This window comes from Panthera uncia, chromosome D2, assembly GCF_023721935.1.
Source record: "Panthera uncia isolate 11264 chromosome D2, Puncia_PCG_1.0, whole genome shotgun sequence".
Taxonomy (NCBI): Eukaryota; Metazoa; Chordata; class Mammalia; order Carnivora; family Felidae; genus Panthera; species Panthera uncia.
Window position 1 is genome coordinate 78,947,629 of NC_064818.1, and position 22,410 is coordinate 78,970,038.

The window sequence follows — 22,410 nt, forward strand, 5'->3', positions numbered from 1 at the left end:
CCATAGCGACCAAAGCCCAAACAGTGGAAATGCTGATTGAAATGTTGATCAAACCCTGGGGTCCGTGAGGCTGCAGTCCACTCTGAAATCGGTCCCGCTCACAGATGCTGTCTAGGTGAGATGCCCACTTGTTACCAGGGCAAAACTGGCACAGGGGAACAGTGGAGTCAGTGCAAGATGAAGGCAGCCTCCCTTTTTAAGATATCTGAATATCTCTAATATTTGGGGGGAGGCATTAGCTGCACAGGCTGGGACCTTGGATGGAGGGGTAGAATTCCCATGCTGCCTTTTAGGCATTGCTCTTCTTGCTGCCTTTACCTGAGCCTAGGTTTTCCAGAAAAGTCCAGTCTGACCATGAAGCATCATCAGAATGGAGTGGAGAAAGGACTCTAGGCCAGGTTGTACACACTCAGTAAACATTAGGTTTACTAATTGTTTACTAATGTAAACAATAGGTCCCATAGACTTATTCTCATGTCATTTTTAGAATTTTATTTTTAAAAATATTTTAATGTTTGTTTATTTATTTTGAGAGAGCGAGAGCGAGTGAGCATGAGCATGCAAGCAGGGGAGGGGAAGAAAGAGAGGGGGAGAAAGAATCCCAAGCAGGCTCCGTGCTGTTAGTGTGGAGCCTGATGCAGGGCTCGGACACACCAACTGTGAGATCGTGACCTGATCCGAAATCAAGAGCTGGATGCTTAACCAACTGAGCCACCCTGGTGCTCCAGGCCTATTTTCCTTTTAAACAAAATCAGGAATTCAGACCCCCATTTCTCTCCCTTTTCAACTTCCAGATACTGGAGGAAAATCGAGATATGCTATAAAGTAGAATCGTCTCATCTCTCCATGTTTGCTCGTGTGTTAGCAGCAGCTACACATTTCAAAGTTTTTAGGGGGTTGAGAACAAAGTTTTAAATCCAACGGGAGCCCTCTGCCTTGACCATCATCATAAAGAATTCTCAACTGTTATCAACCTCCGCGTAAGCGAGAGTAAATGCATCCTGCGTATCCGGAGACCTCTCCACAGGAAGGCCAGATGTTATCACAGGAAGATGCGAGAGACGCCCCTGATGCTGACACCGGGCCAGGGGCAGCGTCAACCCCACCATCCATACTCGGGCTCTCCGGCTCTGTGAGGAATATGCTTCAAGATGACTCCAAGGATAGCCGGTTCTCAGGAAAATGTGCAATACCTTTTCTTTCTTCAGAAAAAGCAGGGGTCTTGACAAATCTGCTCTCGACAGAACACGCTTACACCCGTCTGTAAGGTGACCCTTCTTTCTTTTTTTTTTAATTTTTTTTTTTTCAACGTTTTTAATTTATTTTTGGGACAGAGAGAGACAGAGCATGAACGGGGGAGGGGCAGAGAGAGAGGGAGACACAGAATCGGAAGCAGGCTCCAGGCTCCGAGCCATCAGCCCAGAGCCTGACGCGGGGCTCGAACTCACGGACCGTGAGATCGTGAGCTGGCTGAAGTCGGACGCTTAACCGACTGTGCCACCCAGGCGCCCCGAGGTGACCCTTCTTTCTGAAGCTACCTGAGAACGGTGAAGTAAAGGCACATAAAGGGGCAATACTCCATCTCCGAGGAGACCTTACAACCCCAAACAAATACATATGAAAAGGGTGCCAAGTGTCCAGCAGCCTAGGGTGAGCAAAGGCCAAGAGAAAGGAGAGCATGGCCCCCGTGGCCAACCTGATGGAGCATTGAGAAGAAAACCAGCTCCCCCTTGCTTGGGACAGGCGTGGGGAGGAAGCAGATACTGCGAAGTGTCCAGGGTGAATATGCAGCAGTGTAGACAGGCCCAGCCATCGGTGCAAGCCTGCAGCAGGGCCGGGGCCCGCACAGTCTATGCTGGAAGCAGGGGAGGCCAGACCGCTGTCATCCCGCAAAACCCTGAGCAGTGGCCTAGACTTCCCCTCAGTGGTCCTGCGACTGGTTTTCCAGGAAGAACTCCCCCCCTTTCAGGAGTTTGGACACACTAGGAAAAGGACGACAAGCTAAGTCCCCACCCTGCCAAAATGTATCTGCGCAGAAATGAAAAGGGAGGTGGTGAAACTCAAAAGAAAAGGGGAAGAGAAAAACAAAACAATGAAACCCAAGGATGAAGATTGTACTGAGCAAAGGGCTGTGAAGGTCCTGAGGGAAATGAAGAAAAGTTCAAGGGGGTTCAACAGTAAAATACAGACCATGGCAAAGGCTACACAGCATATATATAAATGGTGTCACTTAAGGGATCTGAGTAGAGATAGAAAAAAAATACCTAGATTTTGTAAAAACCTTTCTGAGAGAAAGAGTGTCAAGTCTATGGATTAGAAGGGCACACCATTTCCCCGGGGGAATCGAATCAGACTCTTCAATATTAAGACACAACCTATTGAAGTTACTGGACAGCCCGGTACAAAATCATACCACTTAAAAGGGCAGAAAAAAGCCAGCTTCTGATTTCTCCAGGGAAGACTGAAGAAGCCCATGTGTAAGAGTTTGGGAAAAACTAAGTGAGATCCGTTAATTTTATATGCAAACTATTGCTGAAAAATGAAAGCAACAGTCAAATGTCTTTGAGCATGCAAAGCTTCTGAGAATACACTTTTCTAGAGCTCTTGTAGAAGGATGTACAACAGACTGGACACCAGCTAGCCAGGAAAGGAATGGATAGGTGGCACAAAAGATCATCACTGAGCATTGAATCCTTTCAGTGTAGACCCGAGTCTAACAAAATCGTGGCAATTATGGGTATCGAACAGAATGTCACAAACCAGGATAATGGAGACACTATAGAACTGACCACAGTTGGGAACGGAGTCTCCCAGTTCTGGTAACATGGCAGGCTGGTTATTTTGACCTATTCTCTCTCTAAAACCACTGATGTTGTTGGATGAAATATATTTAATTTTTTTTCTTTAAAGCAACAAAGAGCTACAAGATAGTAAGATATCAGCAGGTCAGCATCTAACTGGAAGCAGCAGCTAGGAGTGGTAAGTATCAGACAGATGCTGAGAAGGCATCTGCCAAGTTAGGAAAACCTAAGCTTTGATTTTGATACCCTTTTATGGTGAGGGATGCAGGAGTCAAAGGTCAGCACCAGCCCAAGTTTAATAGGAAACTATTCCCTTCCCAACCCTTCCACTCTAAAGCCGGGCTCTGCAAAGACTCTACCTCAGGTAAGAATGTTTTGGAAGTGAACGCACAGTATTGCTTATCCCTAGGAGACTGTAAGGAGGGTTCCCTTGGTGCTAGGCAGATCCATGTAGGAAAATAAACCTCTAACCACAAATTGCGCTTGAGGACCCGAAGTTGAAATCACATTACCTGGGTGGTCACTAAGTCCCCAGCCATTTAAAGGGACTCAAACTGAGAATGCCTCCAGGGCACCAGGCAGAGGCAAAATACATCCTCTCCAGGGGGTCACACCTTCATCCTAGATCTCAAAGAACTCTCAGAGAGTTTTCTAGATAATTTTCCAGAAAAATGAGCAGCTCATAGTAAAAAAATTACCAAGCACGTGAAGAAGCAAGGAATTGTAAAGGAAACCCCAGGAGTGACACACTCAGAGACTTCAGATTTTGGAATTATTGGAACAAATTTTCTATGTTTAAGGAAATGAAAGACAAGCCTGAATATATGAATAATAAAGAAAATTTCTAGAAACAAAAAAGTAAAATATAATTGTACCAAAGATAATAAAATACCTAGGAATAAACTTTACCAAGGAGGTAAAAGACTTGTACTCTGAAGACTATAAAACACTGATGAAAGAAACTGAAGATGACACAAACAAATGGAAAGGTATACCATGCTCATGGATTGGGAAGAATTAATACTGTTTATAAAAATTTTTTATCTTTATCTATTTTTGAGAGAGAGAGAGGCAGAGTGTGAGCAGGGCAGGAGCAGAGAGAGGGAGACACAGAATCCGAAGCAGGCTCCAGGCCCTGAGCTGTCAGCACAGAGCCCGACGTGGGGCTCAAACCCATGAACCGTGAGATCATGACCTGAGCTGAAGTCGGATGCTTAACCAACTGAGCCACCCAGCTGCCCCGAATTAATACTGTTAAAATGCCCATACTACCCAAAACAATCTGCAGATTCAATGCAATTCCTATAAAATTATCAATAGCATTTTTCACAAACTAGAATAAATAATACTAAAACTTTGTATGGAACCACAAAAGACCCTGAATAGCCAAAGCAACCTTGAGAAAGAAGAACAAACCTGGGGGTGCCACAATCCAAGATTTTAAGATCTACTACATCAAGCTATAATAATCAAAACCGTGTGGTACTGGTACAAAAATGGACACATTGATCAATGGTATAGAACAGAGAACTCAGAAATAAACCCATGCTTATCTGGCCTATCTATTGACAAAGGAAGCCAGAATAATCAATGGGGAAATGAGTCTCTTTAACAAATGGTGCTGGGAAAACTGGACCACTTTCTTATACTATACACAAAAATAAACTAAAAATGGGTCATAGACCTAAATGTGAGACCTGAGATCATAAAACTCCTAGAAGAGAACAAAGGCAGTAATCTTTCTGACATTGGTCTTAGCAATATTTTTCTAGATATGTCTTCTCAGGCAAGGGAAGCAAAAGTCAACTATTGGGACTACACTCAAAAAGTTTTTGCACAGCAAAGGAAACCATCAACAAAATGAAAAGGCAACTTACTGAATGGGGGAAGATATTTGCAAAAGACATATCCAATAAGGAGTTAATATCCAAAACATATAAAGAACTTACACAACTCAAAACCAAAAAAACCTACTAAAACTCGGGCAGAGGACTTACAGACATTTTCCTAAAGAAGACCTACAGATGACAAACAGACACATGAAAAGATGCTCAACATCACTGATCACCAGGAAAATGCAAATCAAGACCACAGTGGAAAAAAAACCCACGATGAGATACCACTGCACACGTCAGAATGACTAGTATCCAAAAGATAAGCAATAACAAGTGTTGGTGAGGATGTGGAGAAAAAGGAATCCTCCTGGACTGCTGGTGGGAATGTAAATTGGTGCAGCCACTCTGGAACAGTATGGAGGTTTCTCAAGACATTAAAAATAGAAATACCATACAAGGGGTGCCTGGGTGGCTCGTTCGGGTAAGCATCTGACTCTTGGTTCTGGCTCAGGTCATGATCTCATGGTTCGTGGGATTGAGCCCCACATCAGGCTCTGTCCTGAGAGCGCGGAGCCTGCTTGGGATTCTCTCTCTGCCCCTCCCCTGCTCATGCTCTTTCTCTCAAAATAAATAAACTTAAAAAAACCCCATATGATTCAGTAATTCTACTACTGGGTATTTATTTACCCCCCCCCCAAACCCCAAAACACTAATTTGTAAAGATATATTCATGCCTAGGTTTATTGCAGCATTATTTACAATAGCCAAGATAGGGAAGCAACTCTGTGTTCATCGACAGATGAATGGATAAAGAAGATGTGGTATACGTGTATGGTGGAACATTACTCAGCCATCAAAGAAGAATGAGATCCTGCCATTTGCAGCAACATGGATGGACCCAGAGGGCATGACGCTAAATGAAATAAGAGCGAGAAAGACATATACCCTGTGATTTCACTTGTGGAATCTAAATGTGTCATCTAAACAACAAATGAACAAAATATGCAGAAACAGATCCGTAAGTACAGAGAACAAACCTGGTGGTTGCCAGTGGGGGGAGGTGGGAAGGGGGACGGGCAAAAATGGGTAAAGGGGAGCGGGAGGCACAGGCTTCCAGTTACGGAATGAGTGAATCATGTGGATGAAGGGCACCACGCCGGGACTACAGTCAATGGTGTAATGGCAGCGCATGGTGACAGGTGGGGGCGGCACTAATGAACGTAGCCTGACATAGAGAGTTGTCGAATCATCTGTGTGCACGCGAAACTAACGTAACATTCTGTCAACTCTACTTCAGTGAAAAAGTTAAACACAGTTGAACGTAAGTACAAACTGCGAAGCTAACGGTACCGTTTTACCATTTGTATAAATCGAAAAACATGGCATCCTATATGTTCATTGGATATCCAAGTATGTAAAAATACTTAAAAGGGTCTATAAAAAATCAAGACCAACCTACAAAAGTGATTGCATCTGAGGCAGTCATCGTGACTTTGTACTGCTTTGTTTTTACTTTTTTTAACAAAAGGAAACGGTATGCGTGTCATATCTGAGACTTAAGTAGGCGCATGCACAGAAAAATGTAGCGATGACAATGGTTATTTCTATGTACTATAAACGTGGGTGACTCCTAGATTATTTTCACTTTTCTGTATTGTGGACATCTTGAAAATTAATGGCAACAAAAAGAAAAATACGTTCAACCTCTGGGCCAAAGTAAAAAACGAAAAGCGGAAGGCGTAGGTTATGTGAAAAATACAAACATGGAGAATGGTACAAATCAGAACCGATGAGCACAGATAAAAATGCAGTGTTTGGAGGGAAATCCCTAGAATTCTGTGCTTATGGGACAGCGTACGAATAAAATAAACAATAAAGTATGAATAGAAATGGAGTAAGGGTCTAAAGAGTTAGAGAAATAAACCTAAAGAAAGAGGGAAATGATCGAGATAAATGGAGAAAATAATACATTCGAAAAATGGCTAGTTATCATTTAGCAAAGACGTATTACACAGGCGCACTAGTAATATTAGCTATTTTCATGTAACGATCCCAGAGCCCAGGGATGCAGGTGTGCTCTCTAGCATGTGCTGGGGAGCAGGAGGGAGCACTACCATGGCCTTGCGGAAGGCACACTGGCCCCGGGAAAGGACGAAGCAGCGAACATATGGGGTTGAGGGTAACTCAGGTGGCCCTCTGGAAAACGGGAGTTGGGTTCCTACTTCAGTTTATACACCAAAATCAGGGGCAGATGGATCAAATGTTTCAGTGAGGAAAAAAAAAAGATCACGAAAGAATAAGAAAGAGACAAAAATGTATTCTTTGGGAGGGCACGCCTTTCTAAACATGACCGTAAGAGATGGCAGAGGAGACGAAAAGACAGTTTACAAAAAAGGAAAATAAACACAAATGGATCTTAAACCAGCAAAAAGAGGCCCAGTCTCATTTATGGGGAGAGAACCGTGGATAGCATTTATTGTTATTATTTTTTTTTACCTATCGTGTTGGCAACGATAAGCAAAATCTCTGAACACCGCGTTGGTGGGGACTTGGGGAGTAGAAATCAGCGTGACTCCTTTCGAGACTGGTCCACCTCTCAGGTCACAGGGCCTTTGAACAGCAATCATGTTCCTCAGATGTCGCCCCACAGACATCCTTGCTCACCGGGCCCCAGGTCCCGGGGCAAGAGCGTGCCTCTTTGATGCAGCAAATGACTGGAAACAACCCATGTGGACCTCAGCACAGGTTAAATAACTTAAGGGATGGCTCCACAACGAAATTCGAGGTAGCCACTGAAAAGAATGAGGCAGACCCCCGTGTCATTGCCCGGGAACAGGTGAGTGGAGGCCAGGCCATGCCACCATTTGAGTTCCAAACAAGAATCTGCAATAAAACAAGACTGACAGCAAGCTGGCAGGTGCTGAGGGTGGCTGTCGGGCAGACAAGGTTTCTCTGCACTCTTTTCTCCCATCTTGCGTGTGTGAAAATTTCCGAATTTTCAATAATCCCTCTCTGCAGAGAGAGACAAAGTGGCAGTGAAGCTTTCCTCTGGATTCAAAGTTGTCTAGTAACAACGACTGCTTCTGAGAAAAGAAGCCTGGAGGCAGAGGTGGGAAGGAGACCAAGAGTTTGCCGAGTAACCCTTTGTACTGTTGGAATTTGTAATAATGGCTACACATTACCTATTAACAAATGCAAAGGGTGAAACAGGCATCCATTTTTTTTTTTAATTTTTCCAGTATAGCTCGCGCGCTTATGGGAACAGAAATGAGTGGGGAACAAACATCCCTTAGAATACTGTTACCGTGTGAATGGCTTCCCTCTCAAGTTATTTCTCTCCAGAGCGAAATGGGTGCTTCTGCGTGCAAAAGATGCTTTGAAAGACATCTGATGGGTTTGTCGCGCAAAGAATTGGCGTGTGATATGAAACCAAAGAAATTTCAGTTAAGATTTCTGGAAGTACTGGGCGGGTGGTGGCAGGGGAGAGGTGAGCAGGAGTCCAAGACCTTGGTAGCTACATTTTAGACTCGCGGGAGGAAGGGACTCAAAGTTTTATTAAGTCATGACTCGTGGAGGATGGCAGGCCCATGGGAATAACGGATACTGTGACGAGGCGTACTTTTTACTATTTAAAATTCGCATCCATTCTGCGTTCTTTCCGACGCACCTACTGTGTTCAAGGGACTGGACGTGGGTGTTTCTGCAGGTGCCTAACTCAGTCCGTGCCTTCTGAAATGGGCCAGAGAGAGTATCGAGGGGACTCCAGGCTGAGGCAGCAGGTGAGCGAGGAGACTCCCGGGAAGACTGCAGGAAAGCTCAGGGCGGAGGACATCTGGGCCAAAGGGGGAAATCTGGAAAGCAGCGAGCAGGCATGGGAGGGCTCTTTCCAGCACGTTGGCTCAGCTATTAGCTTTTGGGTTGGGCCTGGTGTAATGAAGGCTTTTTATAAAGATCAGTTTCCTCGTATTTCAGCTCCCTTCCTTGGGAGAACATCTTGACAGACGGATTTCCTTTTCTCATTACACGTTGGCATTTCTGATGAGCAAGGACCTAAATCATCAGATTTCCAGGCCCCGTGAGTGCTGGTTTAAATCTCAGACACCCGCACAGGCCAGAAGGGTACAAGTCCTTATTCATTCGGATGCTGAGTTCATTCCATTGAAGGAGGACTTTGAAAGTCAGGGCTCAAGCTCTAAATTCATTTGTCTCGTGCACATCTGTATCCTGACAAAGCACCCACGAATGAGTAGCTATTGTTTACCAGCCCGTGTGAACCGTTCAGCACTCTGTTGGGGGGGGTGGTGGCTGGGGCGGGAGCGCCATTCGGAGCTTCTCGAAACAGGCCTCTCCTCCCTCCGCGGCCACTTGAGCCGAGTTTGGTTGCTTGGCAGCCTTTTCTCCGTCAGAAGAGACTGCACAAGGTTAGCTGTTCCCGTTTTACAAAACACGGCTTGTCGTATGTTCTACAGACACCGACAAGGTGTTAGAGGAGGAGAAGCGTCCTGCCAGAAACACCGAACCGGCAATCTCCACCGCCACCGAAAATGCACGCGGCCTTCTTCGTGTTCAACACGCAGCTCCGATGCCATCATGGTCCTGAACAAGGGCTGGTTCCGGGAAAGACCAGCGAGGACAAGAAGGACCGCGTTGTGCAAGCAAAAGGCAAGAGAAACGCAGGATTCTCTTGTTGCAGACCGAAGCCTCTCCCCGCTGCCAGAAGGTTTCCCCCTTCCCCCCTGATCACCTTGTATCTCCGTGGCGAAGCGGGAGGGGAGATGAATGAAAGATTCCGGAGGTGCTCAGTGGTCTAAACTATGCAAACCAGAGCGGCCCTCACTGTGTAACCAGAACAGTCTCCGCTTCCTTCCCATCCAGCTACCCTCCGCTTTCAGACCGCAGGGGCACGTGTGGCTTTGACAACGCACTGGCTTCCCCACCTCTGGGGGCCTCACTAGACAAGCTGTTTGGCCTCAGTCTGCCCCGTTTCATCCCCTGTAGAATGGGGCCAAGGAAGGCATCGGCTCCTCGGCTCCGAGAGAGGGTCAGAAATGCCCGTAAAATGCTTCACTGGGAGCACCAGCCATACATTTGGTGTTCAATAGATGTTTGCTATTTTAGAACAACTTAAACTACAAAGAGAAAGCTCCTTATGCCAAAAAACAGTTAGTAAAATAACACATTCAGACACAGACATGCACACATAAATGCATTTATACACTATTTGGTTATAAGAATAAAAACTGAAATGAATGAATCCCGTCAGTGCCGTGTGGATGAAATTTGTGTCGTGCCAGAAACAGGGTTGGCAAATATTCTCAGGGGCCTAGCAGCAAAAGTCAGTCTGAGATATGGGTCCAAGCGTTCTTTTTTGGTTCCTATTGTTTTCCTAAAGAAGCTGATCTGGCTGGAAAAATAAACTCGGCCCGTCAGTTCAGTAATCTAATTCACCGATGAGACTGCAGGGAGGACAAGCACTGCCTAGCATTTTCCAGGAAACCAAGGACTTAAAATAAGCAAAAGTGACCTGAAACCAAATAGGACCACACATCAGCATGTATAGTTCAAATGCCACTTTAAGGGGCAAACCTTAAAATAAAATACAGACGATAAACGCTAAGAGAGTGATGCTTTCGTGAAGTTCTCGCTCTCCTGAAAAATGGCCCATCCCTGAATTGAAGGTGCCGCTTCTGCTCTCTTAGAATCCCGGCACGTTTCAGTTTGACAGCAGAAAATTGTGTTTCAATCTGCTGCTACTTAGCACAGCCCTCTCTAGCTGTAATTTTCTGGGAGCAGAAATCTTTTTTTTTTTTTTCAGAAATATCTATTTCTTAGATGTGACGTTGAACATATTTTTCTTTAAATCAATTCATTAAATTGATTCATGGGAATAAAGCACAGAAAGGATGTCAGGTGGAAATGTCTAGAAATCTAAGGGAAACCCCGAGGGTTTAAACGTCCCTTTGGCCCATCTTCTCTTCCAGAAGCAAAATCATACACACTGGTGTTTGGCAATTAAGAACAGGCGTGTCCTCATATTTTCTGCTCTTTTGAAGGTCACACTTATCGTTACGTTCAGCTTGAATGGCTGGAGGCCCCGTCTTATGGGACAGCAGGACACCCCGTCCGTGCCCAGACCCATCTTGGTTCCCCGCCTGGCGTCTCTGTTTCCGGCTGCTGCCTGCCTCCTCCCCCACTGGGCATCTCCGACCTGACCCTTCAGGGTGCTACTCTCTCCCTGGACATCAGCTTCTCCTTCATTCTCCAGCCTACTGGGGACTGACTCTAGGTCACAGTGGTGATGGTGTGTGTGCTTCCCTGAAGGTTTGAGGACATCATAGGGACCAGCCCGCAGAAGAGGAAAACACAAAACTTGGTGTCAGACGTTTTCACTCCAGGGGCCCCTAGCTCACCCCGTGTTTCTGGCATCTCCCTGTCTCCTTCCTGGAAGTCAGGTCAGTTGACTTCACGAACAAAGCCTGCAGTCAAGAAAGGGCTTCTCTGGGGCACCAAGGTGGCTCAGTTGGTTACGCACCCGACTTCGGCTCAGGTCATGATCTCGCGGTTTGCGAGTTTGAGCCCCGCATTGGGCTCCACTGCTGTCAGCATGGAGCCTGCTTTGGATCCTCTGTGCCCTTTTCTCTTTCTGCCCCTCTCCTGCTTGTGTTCTTTCTCTCTCTCTCGCAATATTAACATTAAAAAAAAATTACAAAAAAAAAAAAAAAAAAAAGAAACTGCTTCTTTCCCTGGATTATTCTGTGTACCCTTCTGCAGCCAAGCGCTGGTCTCTCCTCTCCTGTGGCTGGTGTCTGCTCACACCTGCTGTCTCAAGCGGCTTCTTCCCCAGAAGGTACTTTCAGACTTCTGCTCAAGACCCACACTTGCTAGGTGCTTCTATCTTCTTCCCTTAGTACACATTACTCTTTGTCTTTAAAAAATTACCATAATGGTAGAATTGACTTTTTGCGGGGGGGGGGGGGGGGGAAGGGGGCAAAGCAGATTGATTTTTCACACTATTGTAGTCCGAGAAAAACAACATAAAATATCTTCAGAACAACCATCACCAGAAGGTCTCTCAAAGCCTTCTGGGGTCCACCCACAGCCACCTCTGGAACTTCCCCTGTTTTTCTTTCCTCTTTCCTCCCTTCCAGAGTCTGAGATGAACCCTACTGGCAGCAGCAGCAGGTGCAGGAAAAGTCCCTTGCTGCTTTGAAAGATATGTGTAATATGCAAATGTATGCTGATTGGTCTGATCCCCTCAAGAATGTGTTTCCTTTAGGGCAGGGCCGGACTCAATGCCACTAGAATGGGGGCATTCTAGGATGCTCCCGCCTACACATGCACACAAGGTGATCACACACCTCTGTGACCCCTTTGGTTTTCATTATTTTACCCTGTTCCCAAGCCCACTCTTTGCCTTTCGTGCTGTGGGGATCTTGGCCGCAGTCAGCTAGCTAACAGCTAGATGAACGCCCTGGATTAGTTTCCTCTAAAATAGCTGACAGGATGAAAAGGAAGCGAAAGGTTGTTTCCTTGATCAAGGCTGAGGAGTTAGGTAGAGAAGCCTGCGTGCCGAGGGCCATTACCCCGCGAAGGAAAGGGACACAGGAAGGGCACGTTCGTGTGGACAAGAGACGGAGCTGATCCCAGTGTCTTACATTTGTAGAAATCAAATAGAACGTTTGCTGGAGAGATCCAGTGTTTTCTATAAAGAACTAATCCTTTCGATGGGGCGTACATATTACGTTTATGATAACGTTTTCCTTCTGGAAAGTTTGGATGGTAAGTTTGGACGCACGAGGCACGGCTAACCACAGTGTGTTGGTCAAGCTGCGTGGGGCAGGGCACGGGGACTCTAAGGTGCCACATGTCAGTCAGTGGATTCAATCTGTGATGGCCAAGTAAGAGCCACCTCCAAATATTCGCCACACCTGCATGGAATTAATTTCAGTTTCCTATGTGTGACGGGAGAGAAAGCGTGAGCTTAATGTCTATCATATGTCTCGGAAAAGCTCCAGACACACACCAGCCTGGAGTGAGAAATGTGGATTTTTCAGTTCCTAATGTTTAAAGGGTAACATTTCCTTGGTTTCACAAAAACAGAATGGCCTTTTTGGGGGGCCTGTCTTAAAGGAAATCTTGAGGGAGTGACTTCTGTAGGCATTCGCTGCTGTCAGGAAAAAGGGATTCCAGCAAGTAGAAATGTCTTGCCTCAGATCCCATGGTCTGTTAAAGACAGTCCCGGTTTGACATGGTGGACTGATAAGTTGCTTGAAGATACACGAAAAGGCTTTGTATAAGGGACTCTGTGGGGAAGAGGCTTACGGGCTCGGCAGAAATCTGAAATGTGCACACAAAATATTGAGGTGTGGCGCGTTTTCTGAAGGTTCAAAGCTTTCATCAGATCTCGAATAAGTCCATCGCCCAAAAGGTTTAGGACATGCCCACTGCCTTCCACCAACGTAAATCCACGTCAGGTTAGAAAAACAGATGTAAAAGGACTCTCAACAGCCAACGAAACAAACAGAAGAAACTGGAGGTAGATCTCGAGTGGTATTGAAACGGAAGGGGACTTTGCAAGCACAAAGAAATGGGAGAATTCACAAATGGTGAATACATTTAATGTTCAAAGCTGGAAGTCCTTTTACAACCCAAAATATCATAAATAAAATTCAAAGATGAATTAGGGAAATGTTTATAATAAATTACCGGAAAAGGATAAATAGTCCTCATTAAGAAAATAAACTCTTACAAATCAGGAAGAAAAACTCTCTCACGTAGAAAAACATAGGCAAGCGGTAGGAACAGACAGTTCACAGAACAAATACAGGTGATAAATAGCAGCTGCGTGTTGGAGCCGCGGGTACTAGCCCATGTCAGCCAATCCCTGCTCCTCATTTAGTGACATCACGTTGATTGCTTGAAACTGGCCATGGTGGGATTTTTCATTATGGCAGAGAAATCGCCGAAAAATCAAGGCTTTTCGTGTTTTGTTTTGTTGACAGCAATGTAACGGCACACCATCGGTTAAGAGATGTATAAAAAGCAGTTCAAGTGTAGCAGTAATCAGAGAAATACAAAAAGAAATGAGGTCTGGACAAGATGAAATAAGCACACTACAACCTACACCTCCTGCGAATTACCTCCTGCACCTCCTGCGAATTACCTCCTGTACCTCCTGTGAATTACAACAAAAAAGTTTCGAGAAAATCCACAGAGCAACTTACAGAGACTCTGAAAGCTGGAAAAAAGTAAGCGGACTGCCTACAGACCTTAGAACCCACAGAACTACCCAATAGTGAGTTCTTGTTTTTGGTTTTGCCTTTTTTATATCCTGGCCTGGGCTCTGGAGAGGCTCCCAATCTGGAAATGCCAATGGCACCAGACCAAAAAGAGGCTCGAGGAAAGCCTGCTGTCTCTAGCCCAAAGATGTGGGAACAGGGTGACCCAGTAAGAGTGAAACGTTTTGACCATACCTGACCTTACTCTCGCTCCAGGTGGGCACACAAAAGCCATCCCCTCTGCCCCCCCAGCTGGGCACCACATCTTGGAGATGGTAGAGCCCTGCTTTCCAATCCTGTTTACGATACGTGGCCACATCTCTTCCCTGGAACAGAGATTGTGGGAGGAACTTTTCGGTAGATGTCTCGTCGCCACAGAGGCCAGAAGGAGGTGGAACAGCGTTTTTCAATTGTGGAGAGAATAGTCAACCCAGAGTTCTATACCCAGTGAAAATATCCTTCAGGATTAAAGGCGAGATAGACATTGGATGAAGGAAAAGCAAAAGAACTTGTCGGCAGCAGACCTGCTTTAACAGAATAGCTAAAGAGAAGTTTTTCAGACAGAGAGGAAATGATAGTAGAAACCCAGAATATCAGGAATGAAGGAAGAAGAGAAAGGGTGGATATATAAGTAGATGTAGGAGACCACTCTTAAGTTTCCAAACTTCTGCTTGATGGTCGAAAGCAAAATTGCAGTATCTGAGGTGGTTCTCAATGTACAACACGCAAGACATCGATGTGATAAAGGGAGGAAGGAGGCTAAAGACACCCTGAAGGAGGTAACGTTTTTCCACTCCACTTGAAGTGATAATGTACTAACACCAGTAGACTATGTTAAATTAGGCACATGTGGTGTAACCTTTAGAACAGCAGTTTTTCAGTGAGATGACTTTGTCTCCTTGGGGACGTCTGGCAATATTTGGAGATATGGTTACACATGCTACTGCCATCCAGTCGATGTAACCCAAGATGCAGCTAAACATTCTACGACACACAGGACAGTCCCATTCAACAAAGAGGTATCCAACCCCAGATGCCAGCAATGCCGAGGTTGAGAATCCTGCTTTCCAGCAAGTGTAGAGAAAACTATACGAAGACAAATCTCAAAGAAAACTAGAGATAAATCAACACAGAATACTAAAAAATGTTAGACTAATCCATCGGAGTTCAGGGAAGTGGAGCACAATAAACAAAAATCAGAGGGAACAATATGAAAGTGGTAGACAAATTCTAACATCAATGATTGCATTAAAAGTAAATGATCTAGACATCTGTTAAAAGGCAGTGACTGATGCAATGGATGACCCAACTACATGCGGTCTCTGAGAAACTCATTTCCAATAAGATGACAGGTACGTTAAGGGTAGAAAGGTAGGAAAAGATAAACCTTGCAAACACGAATCAAAAGAAAACTGAAGTGGATATATTAGTATGAGATAAAGTAGATTTTGGAACAAAGGTAATTACCAGAACTAAAGAGGGACATGACATAATGGTAAAAGGGTCCATTCACCAAGAAAACACAACAGTTCTAACTGTGTCTACCACAAACACCAGAACTTCAAAATACACGAAGGAAAAACTGATAGCCTGAGAAGAGACACGTCTATAGTTGAAAATGTTAATATCCCCTTTCAGTAAGTGATGGAACCACTAGACAGAAAAAAGAGATTTTTTTTATATCAAATTGGCAAAGCTTTGAAATGGTAATACTTAGAACTAGCAAAGTTGTGGTCTCTGTACTAATGTGGAAACATAAATATACAGAGTAGTCCTGAAAAAATATTTAGTTTCTGTATTAAGAGGCTTAAAAGGGTTATAGCATTTTTCCACCCAACATCTTCACTTTTAGGAATCTCTCCTAAAGGAATAATTAAAGTTTCCCAAATTTATCTGTCTAGACCTTCACAACAGAGCGATTTATCACAGCAGAACTTAGAGATGTCCGAAATTGCCCACTAATCGGCAAGTGCTTAAACAAAAAGTATTCTTTATACATGTAGAGTGCTATGGTTCAAATAACATTTCTAAGAATTTTTAATGCCATGGCAAATAGGAATGATTTTAAGGCAAAAAAGTAGTATATAAAGCACTGTGCATACAGCACAATGTAAATTATGTCAAAATACACATCATAGTTCGGTACAGAAATCATAGAAGTGTGACGATAGCAAAAACTTGCCAGGGATTATTTCTCTGTGTTTTTCATTTGCTTGTTTTTACTACCTGTTCCCCCATGAGTTTTCTATTGTTAAATGACATCTTGTTCATGGTTATAACACACAGAAACTGTCGCTTCTGAAACAGCCTAAAAATGAGTTGATAAATAGAGGGTCTAATACCATGCTGTATCTGGTATGGAGAAACTCAGTGGGTGAATTCTTGCAAATAGTTTTGAAAATGAAAAATGGGGGCACCTGGGTGGCTCCGTTGGTTAAATGACTGACTCTTGATTTCGACTTAGATTATGCTCTCATGGTTCGTGAGATCGCGCCCCGTGCTGTCCATGCGGGGCCTACTTGGGATTCTCTCTCCCCCTCTCTCTGTGCCTTCCCTGCTCACAATCTCCCACTCCTCTCTCTCTAAATGAATAAATAAACTTAAAAAAAAAAAGAAAATGAAAAAGGGTAGGAAGGGATGCCCATTAATATTCCTAAAGTGACCATCTTCGTTTCATTGTCCAGGCCTCACTATTAGCAGTGGCCCCGCCATTCTCAAAAGCGTCACGGTGTAGGTGGTAAGTTGCATGGGGACCCTTACCATCCTGAACAGAAAAGTATTCTAAGGAAACGAGTACGTGTTGCATCAGGACTATACGTCAAGCACTAAATGCTTTCTCTCTCAACCATCTGAGGAGCTGAATTATCTCTGATTCATAAAGGCCCCGGCAAGCTAAGCGACTAGACGTGGGCAAGTGGCAGGGTCTGGATTTGAGTGGCATCCATCACAGCAGCGGCGGAAGGCATACCTGGGCCTGCCGAAGAGCGGGGTTGGCCGGCAGGGGTCTGGCGGGGACGAGGGGTGCACCGGGAGCCTTCTGGAGAGGCGGGAGCACTCGCTGAGGCGAACTGGGCGGAGGGGCGTCGAGGGCTCTGAGGGGTCCGCTGATGTCAAGATTCTGACACTGTGGCCACCTCCTGGCGTTGTCCTGCAGGGACGGAGCAAAAGCCATGGTGTCATGGGTCTCGCCTCCTTAGGAGACAGGGGGGCTGACTGGTCCGCTATAGCTGAAGGGGCCGGCGGTGCCGTTGCACGAGAGGGAATCTATCATCATTTGTTTAAACGTCACAATTGTAGCAGAAGCACCCCTCCTCCCCAGCGTGGACTAGCAGGATCGATTTCTACGTGAACTGTAAAAACTGGTTTCATTCGTTAACAGATAGGCACAAGGCAACTAAGGAAGCACCAATGATTGAGGACACACACCAGATCTCTTGGAAGTGAGGAAGGAGTTGTTCAGCGAGGCGTAAGGATGCCTTCAAAGCTCAGGGAGAACTGAGGAAGCCCCTGGCAAGGAGGATGGAAGCTTCTGGAAGCTGAGGCGAGGGGCCCACACCTGGAGCATCATGTCGTACACGGTGCCCCTGCTTTCAGGGCAGACCCGAGCAGATGCAGTGTGGGCCGTGTGCCTCAGGCCCCGCCTCTTTTCTTCCTTTCTCTCTTTCTAAAAACGGCTTTTTTAAGGATCCATGGACATAGGCCTAACGGCACATACTGAAACCGGACAGCGTGGAAAACTGTGACACGTGTCCACACCGATGAAACCATCACGATGTGCAAAATAGTGAGCGTAAAGCCGTCACCCCTCCCCCGCTGCCCTCCCTTGCAACTACTGGTATGCTTTCTGTCCTCAGAAAATAGTTTGCATTTTCTAGAATGTCTTACAAATGGAGTTAGAGGGTAGGTGCTCTTTGTCAGGCTTCTTTTACTTGGCATAATTATCTTGAGATTCATGTTGTGTATATTAATAGTCCGCTCTTTCTTGCTGCTGAATAGCATTCCATTGTGTAAATATACCAAAGTGTGTTTATCCTTTTACCTGTTGATGGAAATTTGGGTCGTTTCCTATTTTTGGCTCCTCAAAATTAAGCCGCTTTTTTGGCTCTCGCGGGTAAAGCTAGCTGTTCTTGCTCAAGTCCCACATTTGGGGCTGAGAGGTGGTAAAGCCTGTTAGGAACGACAGTCTCCTCTTTGGAGCCCAATCGTCCACACTTGTAGATCAGGTAAGACATGGGAGATGAGATAGTTTATTTATGGCTTACTGAATGCGTGACGTTAATTAAAAAAAATTTTTTTTTAATGTTTATCTATTTTTGGCAGAGAGAGAGACAGACAGACAGAGCATGAGCAGGGGAGGGGCAGAGAGAGAGGGAGACACGGAATCCGAAGCAGGCTCCAGGCTCCGAGGCGTCAGCACAGAGCCCGACACGGGGCTCGAACTCACAGACTGCGAGATCGTGACCTGAGCCAAAGTCGGACGCTCAACCGAGCCACCCAGGTGCCCCACCGTGATGTTAATTTTTAAAATCATTTGTCATCAGAAATACTTGATGGGAAAACTAAATATTGGAATGAAGTCTGGTGGTAATTCATGAGGGAGCCGGCGGGTACTCTGGGTTAAGGAGCCGGTTCTTTGAAACCAGAGGGTCGACAGGGTGTCCACAGCCCAGAGTTGGAGCAAAAGGGGTCCATCCACAGGCTCAGCATAACTCCTAGAAATGCACCGGGAGGTACAGGGCCAAAGAAGTTCACCCAAACCTCCGCAGCGGCATCTGAAACCGTAGGAAGAGGAGGACCCAGGAAGAGGAAGACTGGGAACCTCCTTGGGAGGCAGACCCAGTGGGCTCGTCTGGGCGACTGGACGGACCATGGCTCACAATGTGGCACACACATCACACAGGGGACCCTGCCCCTAAAGGATCTAGTGGGGCATCCATGGGGCACAGCGGGCCTCCTTGCGGCCCTTGACCATCACCTCACCAAGCTTTTGTGGAACTCAGTGTGTGCACGCTGCATTTCAGGGAACTGTTCCCGCTGCAGATCTATCTACAGATCTCAGAGATCGATTCCCGCTCAAGCTCTTGTTGAAAAACACTGAGATACAGGTGTCTCGCTGTGCACACCGACCTCTCACGTCTGTTTACAACTTACCTTCGACATATTGGAATGTGGTGGCTTCCTCATCAGGCCTTTGCTGAGGTGGCTGAGGTGAGCCTGGCCAGGGTTCGAGCCGCGCGACGGCCGAGAAGGGCGCACACACCTGTGAGCAGTCCCGTTAAGCGTAAACCAGAGCTTTTCTCCCTGGGTTGACTTAACTATTTTCCTATTTGGTTCCCAGTCTCAAAAAACAACTTACTTACTTTAACTCAGTGTGGACAACACGCCAAGGACAAATTATCTAAACATTCTTGCAGGATTAAAAAGTAAATATCGATCCCCGCCCCCCACCCCCCGTCCCCCAAAGCCACTATTCTGTTAAATTAGTTCTTGCAATCCGCACATACGTGGCTTTGTGACACCTGGGAGATGTTTTATAGAAAGCTGGCATTTCAGCAATAATGCCTTTGAATATATTTGGGTCAAAAGCTACCCCGGCTGATGAAAATATTTTAACATCCCATGTCTTGTAAAAATTACTGAGGTAAGGGTGGGAAACAATACAGTGGGACTCATTAACACCCTGCTTATTTATATAAAAAGCAGCAAATCATTGAAGGCAAAGGAAGGGAGGCAGCTGGTCTGGCAGAGATTTAAAAAAAAAAAACCCAAACAACAGTTTCACTATCTAAACTTCTGACCTCTTCTTTGCTAAGGAAAACAAAGTGCAAAGAAGGTTGGTTGCATGTTCTTTCAAATGCCATTTCTGGAAAAGAGGACCCATCGCCAAGATACCTTAGCTTTTCGATGGTGGTTTTTTTATCTGTAAACAGCAGGCGTATTAGCGTCTTCCTTTTCAGATAAACTACAAATCCAGCAGCGAGAAGACACAGGATCGTCACCAGGACTCCTATGGTCAAACCTTGGTTGTCTGAAACAAAACGCATTGATTGCACTCAGGGAAAGAGGCCGGGAGAATGATATATGGGAAGTGTCAGATCGTGACATTTACGGCAACGCGAGCTTTGAAGGAAGGCACAGCATCGGAGTGAGTCCCTGAACAATGTGCTGATAAATTAGTCTTACTTCAAAGGTCACGCCTGAGGTTCTGTCCGTGTCGCCCTCGTTCATTTCTGACAACAGGAGCCTAGCCTGGCAGGTGGGACCGCAGCCCTGATCACACAGCCCTGCCCGCCCCCATCACGGATGGGGGCCCCAGAGGGGTGGCAGGGAGCCCGCACGTCCCCAACTGTGACCTTCCCAGTCCCCATCACAAATGCGCCCCTCTGGGCTCTCTTCTTCTCTCATTCCTTAGCGCTGAAGTCTGTGTTTTTGTTTTGTTTCCTTGTATTTTTTTTTTTTGAGACCAAGACTTTATTTCAGGACATTGTCAAGCTAGAAGGTGAAAACAAGGGGCGCCTGGGTGGCTCAGTCGGCGAAGCGTCCGACTTCGGCTCAGGTCGCGATCTCACAGTTTGTGAGTTTGGGCCCTGCGTCGGGCTCTGTGCTGACAACGCAGAGCCCGCTTGGATCCTCTGTCCCTCTCTCTCGCTGTCTCTCTCTCTCTCTCTCTCTCACAACTAAGTGACTAAATAAATAAGAAAAAACAAACCTCACCCAAACTCCTCGCTGAAAGGAAACACCCACAGGTTTGGTTTTGTTAGATTTTTGTTTGTTATGTTCGTTAGAGCCTCGAAATACAGCGTTTGGAGGCAAACCTCTCTCTCTGGGAGGGTGCTGCTTATTTTCTCTAAGGAAACACCCCCCTTTCTGTGATTGGCTCCCATTTTGTTCAGTACAAAGACACCGAGGTCCCTGGAGGGTGCGGGAGAGAAGGAAAAACCAGACTTTGAGGCTGGTTTCTGAGCACGGCCGTGTCGGGGGCTGCCCGGAGAAGGCTCTGCCTGCCAGTGTGGAGAGCAGTCGGGACCTGCGACAGTCGCTTGCCGCTCCCACTGCTCTGTGGCTTCCTCGAGAGCCGCAGATGCGGGTTCCTTCGTCCCTGTGTCCCCACCAGCGACAGGATGTGCTTCCCACAGCAGGCCACAGTCGCCTCAGGCTGCTGGTGATGGCGGCACCGGTGACGTCCTCTGCCCAGGCCCTCCCCCGCCGTACCCACCCCTGCCCCCCGCCCCGGTCCCCTCATCCGGTGCAAGCACTGTGTCCTCGCGGCCGCCCCCGCGTCGGCCCTGAGTCCCCCGGTCCCCCTGCCCATCGCGGCGCTCGCCAGGCCACGCTGGACCCCGGAAGAGCAGCAGGTGCACGGCAGGTGTCCCGGAAGCACTTGTCACGTGAACACCGGGCCACGGCAGGCTGGCGGGCCGTGGGGGCAGGGGGGCCTGGGACATGGCGCCCCGCACCTGCCTCTGGGCTGGGTGTTTAGGTGTCCTTTCATGAAGGGACGGCGGCAGTGGGCGGAGTCACCGCCCCACCCGTGCCGATCGATTGTTGTGGTTTGCTTACTTGCCACGGGGAACAGCGGACAGCCGTGAAACCCCAGCTTTCCTGAAGCCCCCAGACCCGAGACCCATGGGTCGTATGTGTTGACACTGCAGACAGACCCAGAGCGTTCCGGCCCGTCCTCTGCAACCCCCTCTGGGTGCCATCCGCTGGCCTGCCGCGGGGGGAGGGGGGCAGTGCCCCGTCGGATGAGAAAACTGGAACCCCGCTGGTTTTGCACGACACTTGTCAACGCCACGTTAGAACGTGGACGCGGGGCGGCCGGAACGCCGCGGTCAGGGCGGAGAGGTTCGGCGAGGGCCGGGGACGCAGGGCCGGGCCCCGGTTTCCTGCCTCTGGGAGGGATGCTCACTGGAGGCCAAGACTTTCCGGGCCTTTCTGTAGCTGCTGCGGGGCCGGAGACACACCCGTATTTAAGCCGAAGGAGGACAGGAACTCACGGCCCCTCCTCGAGACACCGTCCCCACAGATGTGCCCACCGGCAGCTCCCGGGCCTAGCGAGCACCGCACTGGCTGCCCGGGCTGCAGCGCAAGGTCCTGTCTGTCATCCGGGGCACTACGGTGATGCCACTGCCGGTCACAGCAGGACTTGAGGACACGTGACGTCCGCTGTCGCCACATCGGCCACCATCGGGGGTGGCCTGGGGCTCAGGAGAGCCCTGAGGTGTCCGCACAAGTGGGCTCGGGGGGGGGGGGGGGGGGGGGCCGGGGGGGCCCGGGGGGGGCCCCCGGGGGGGGGGGGGGGGGGGGGGGGGTGTGGGCCCTGTGGACCCCTGGTTCCTTTCTCGTCACAAAGGACACCGTTCAGACTTGCCTCTTCGCTGCCTGACAAGTGCTCAGACAAAACAGCAATGCCCCGAAGGCCATTTCCCAAGGTCATCCGGGGAGAAAAGAACTGGGGCATCGAGCACGGCTGCGATGAACTTTTTAAGGGGGAGA

General features: G+C 47.3%; 1 protein-coding gene across 1 annotated transcript in view; it reads right to left on the minus strand.

The window, feature by feature from the left end:
- The window catches only part of ADAM12 (ADAM metallopeptidase domain 12), a 348,424-nt gene that overhangs the window by 9,724 nt on the left and 316,290 nt on the right, over positions 1-22,410 (minus strand). The window contains 4 exon segments of the mRNA XM_049645890.1: positions 7,541-7,648; positions 16,883-17,062; positions 19,066-19,174; positions 19,807-19,942. Coding sequence (XP_049501847.1) covers positions 7,541-7,648; positions 16,883-17,062; positions 19,066-19,174; positions 19,807-19,942 — 533 coding nt within the window.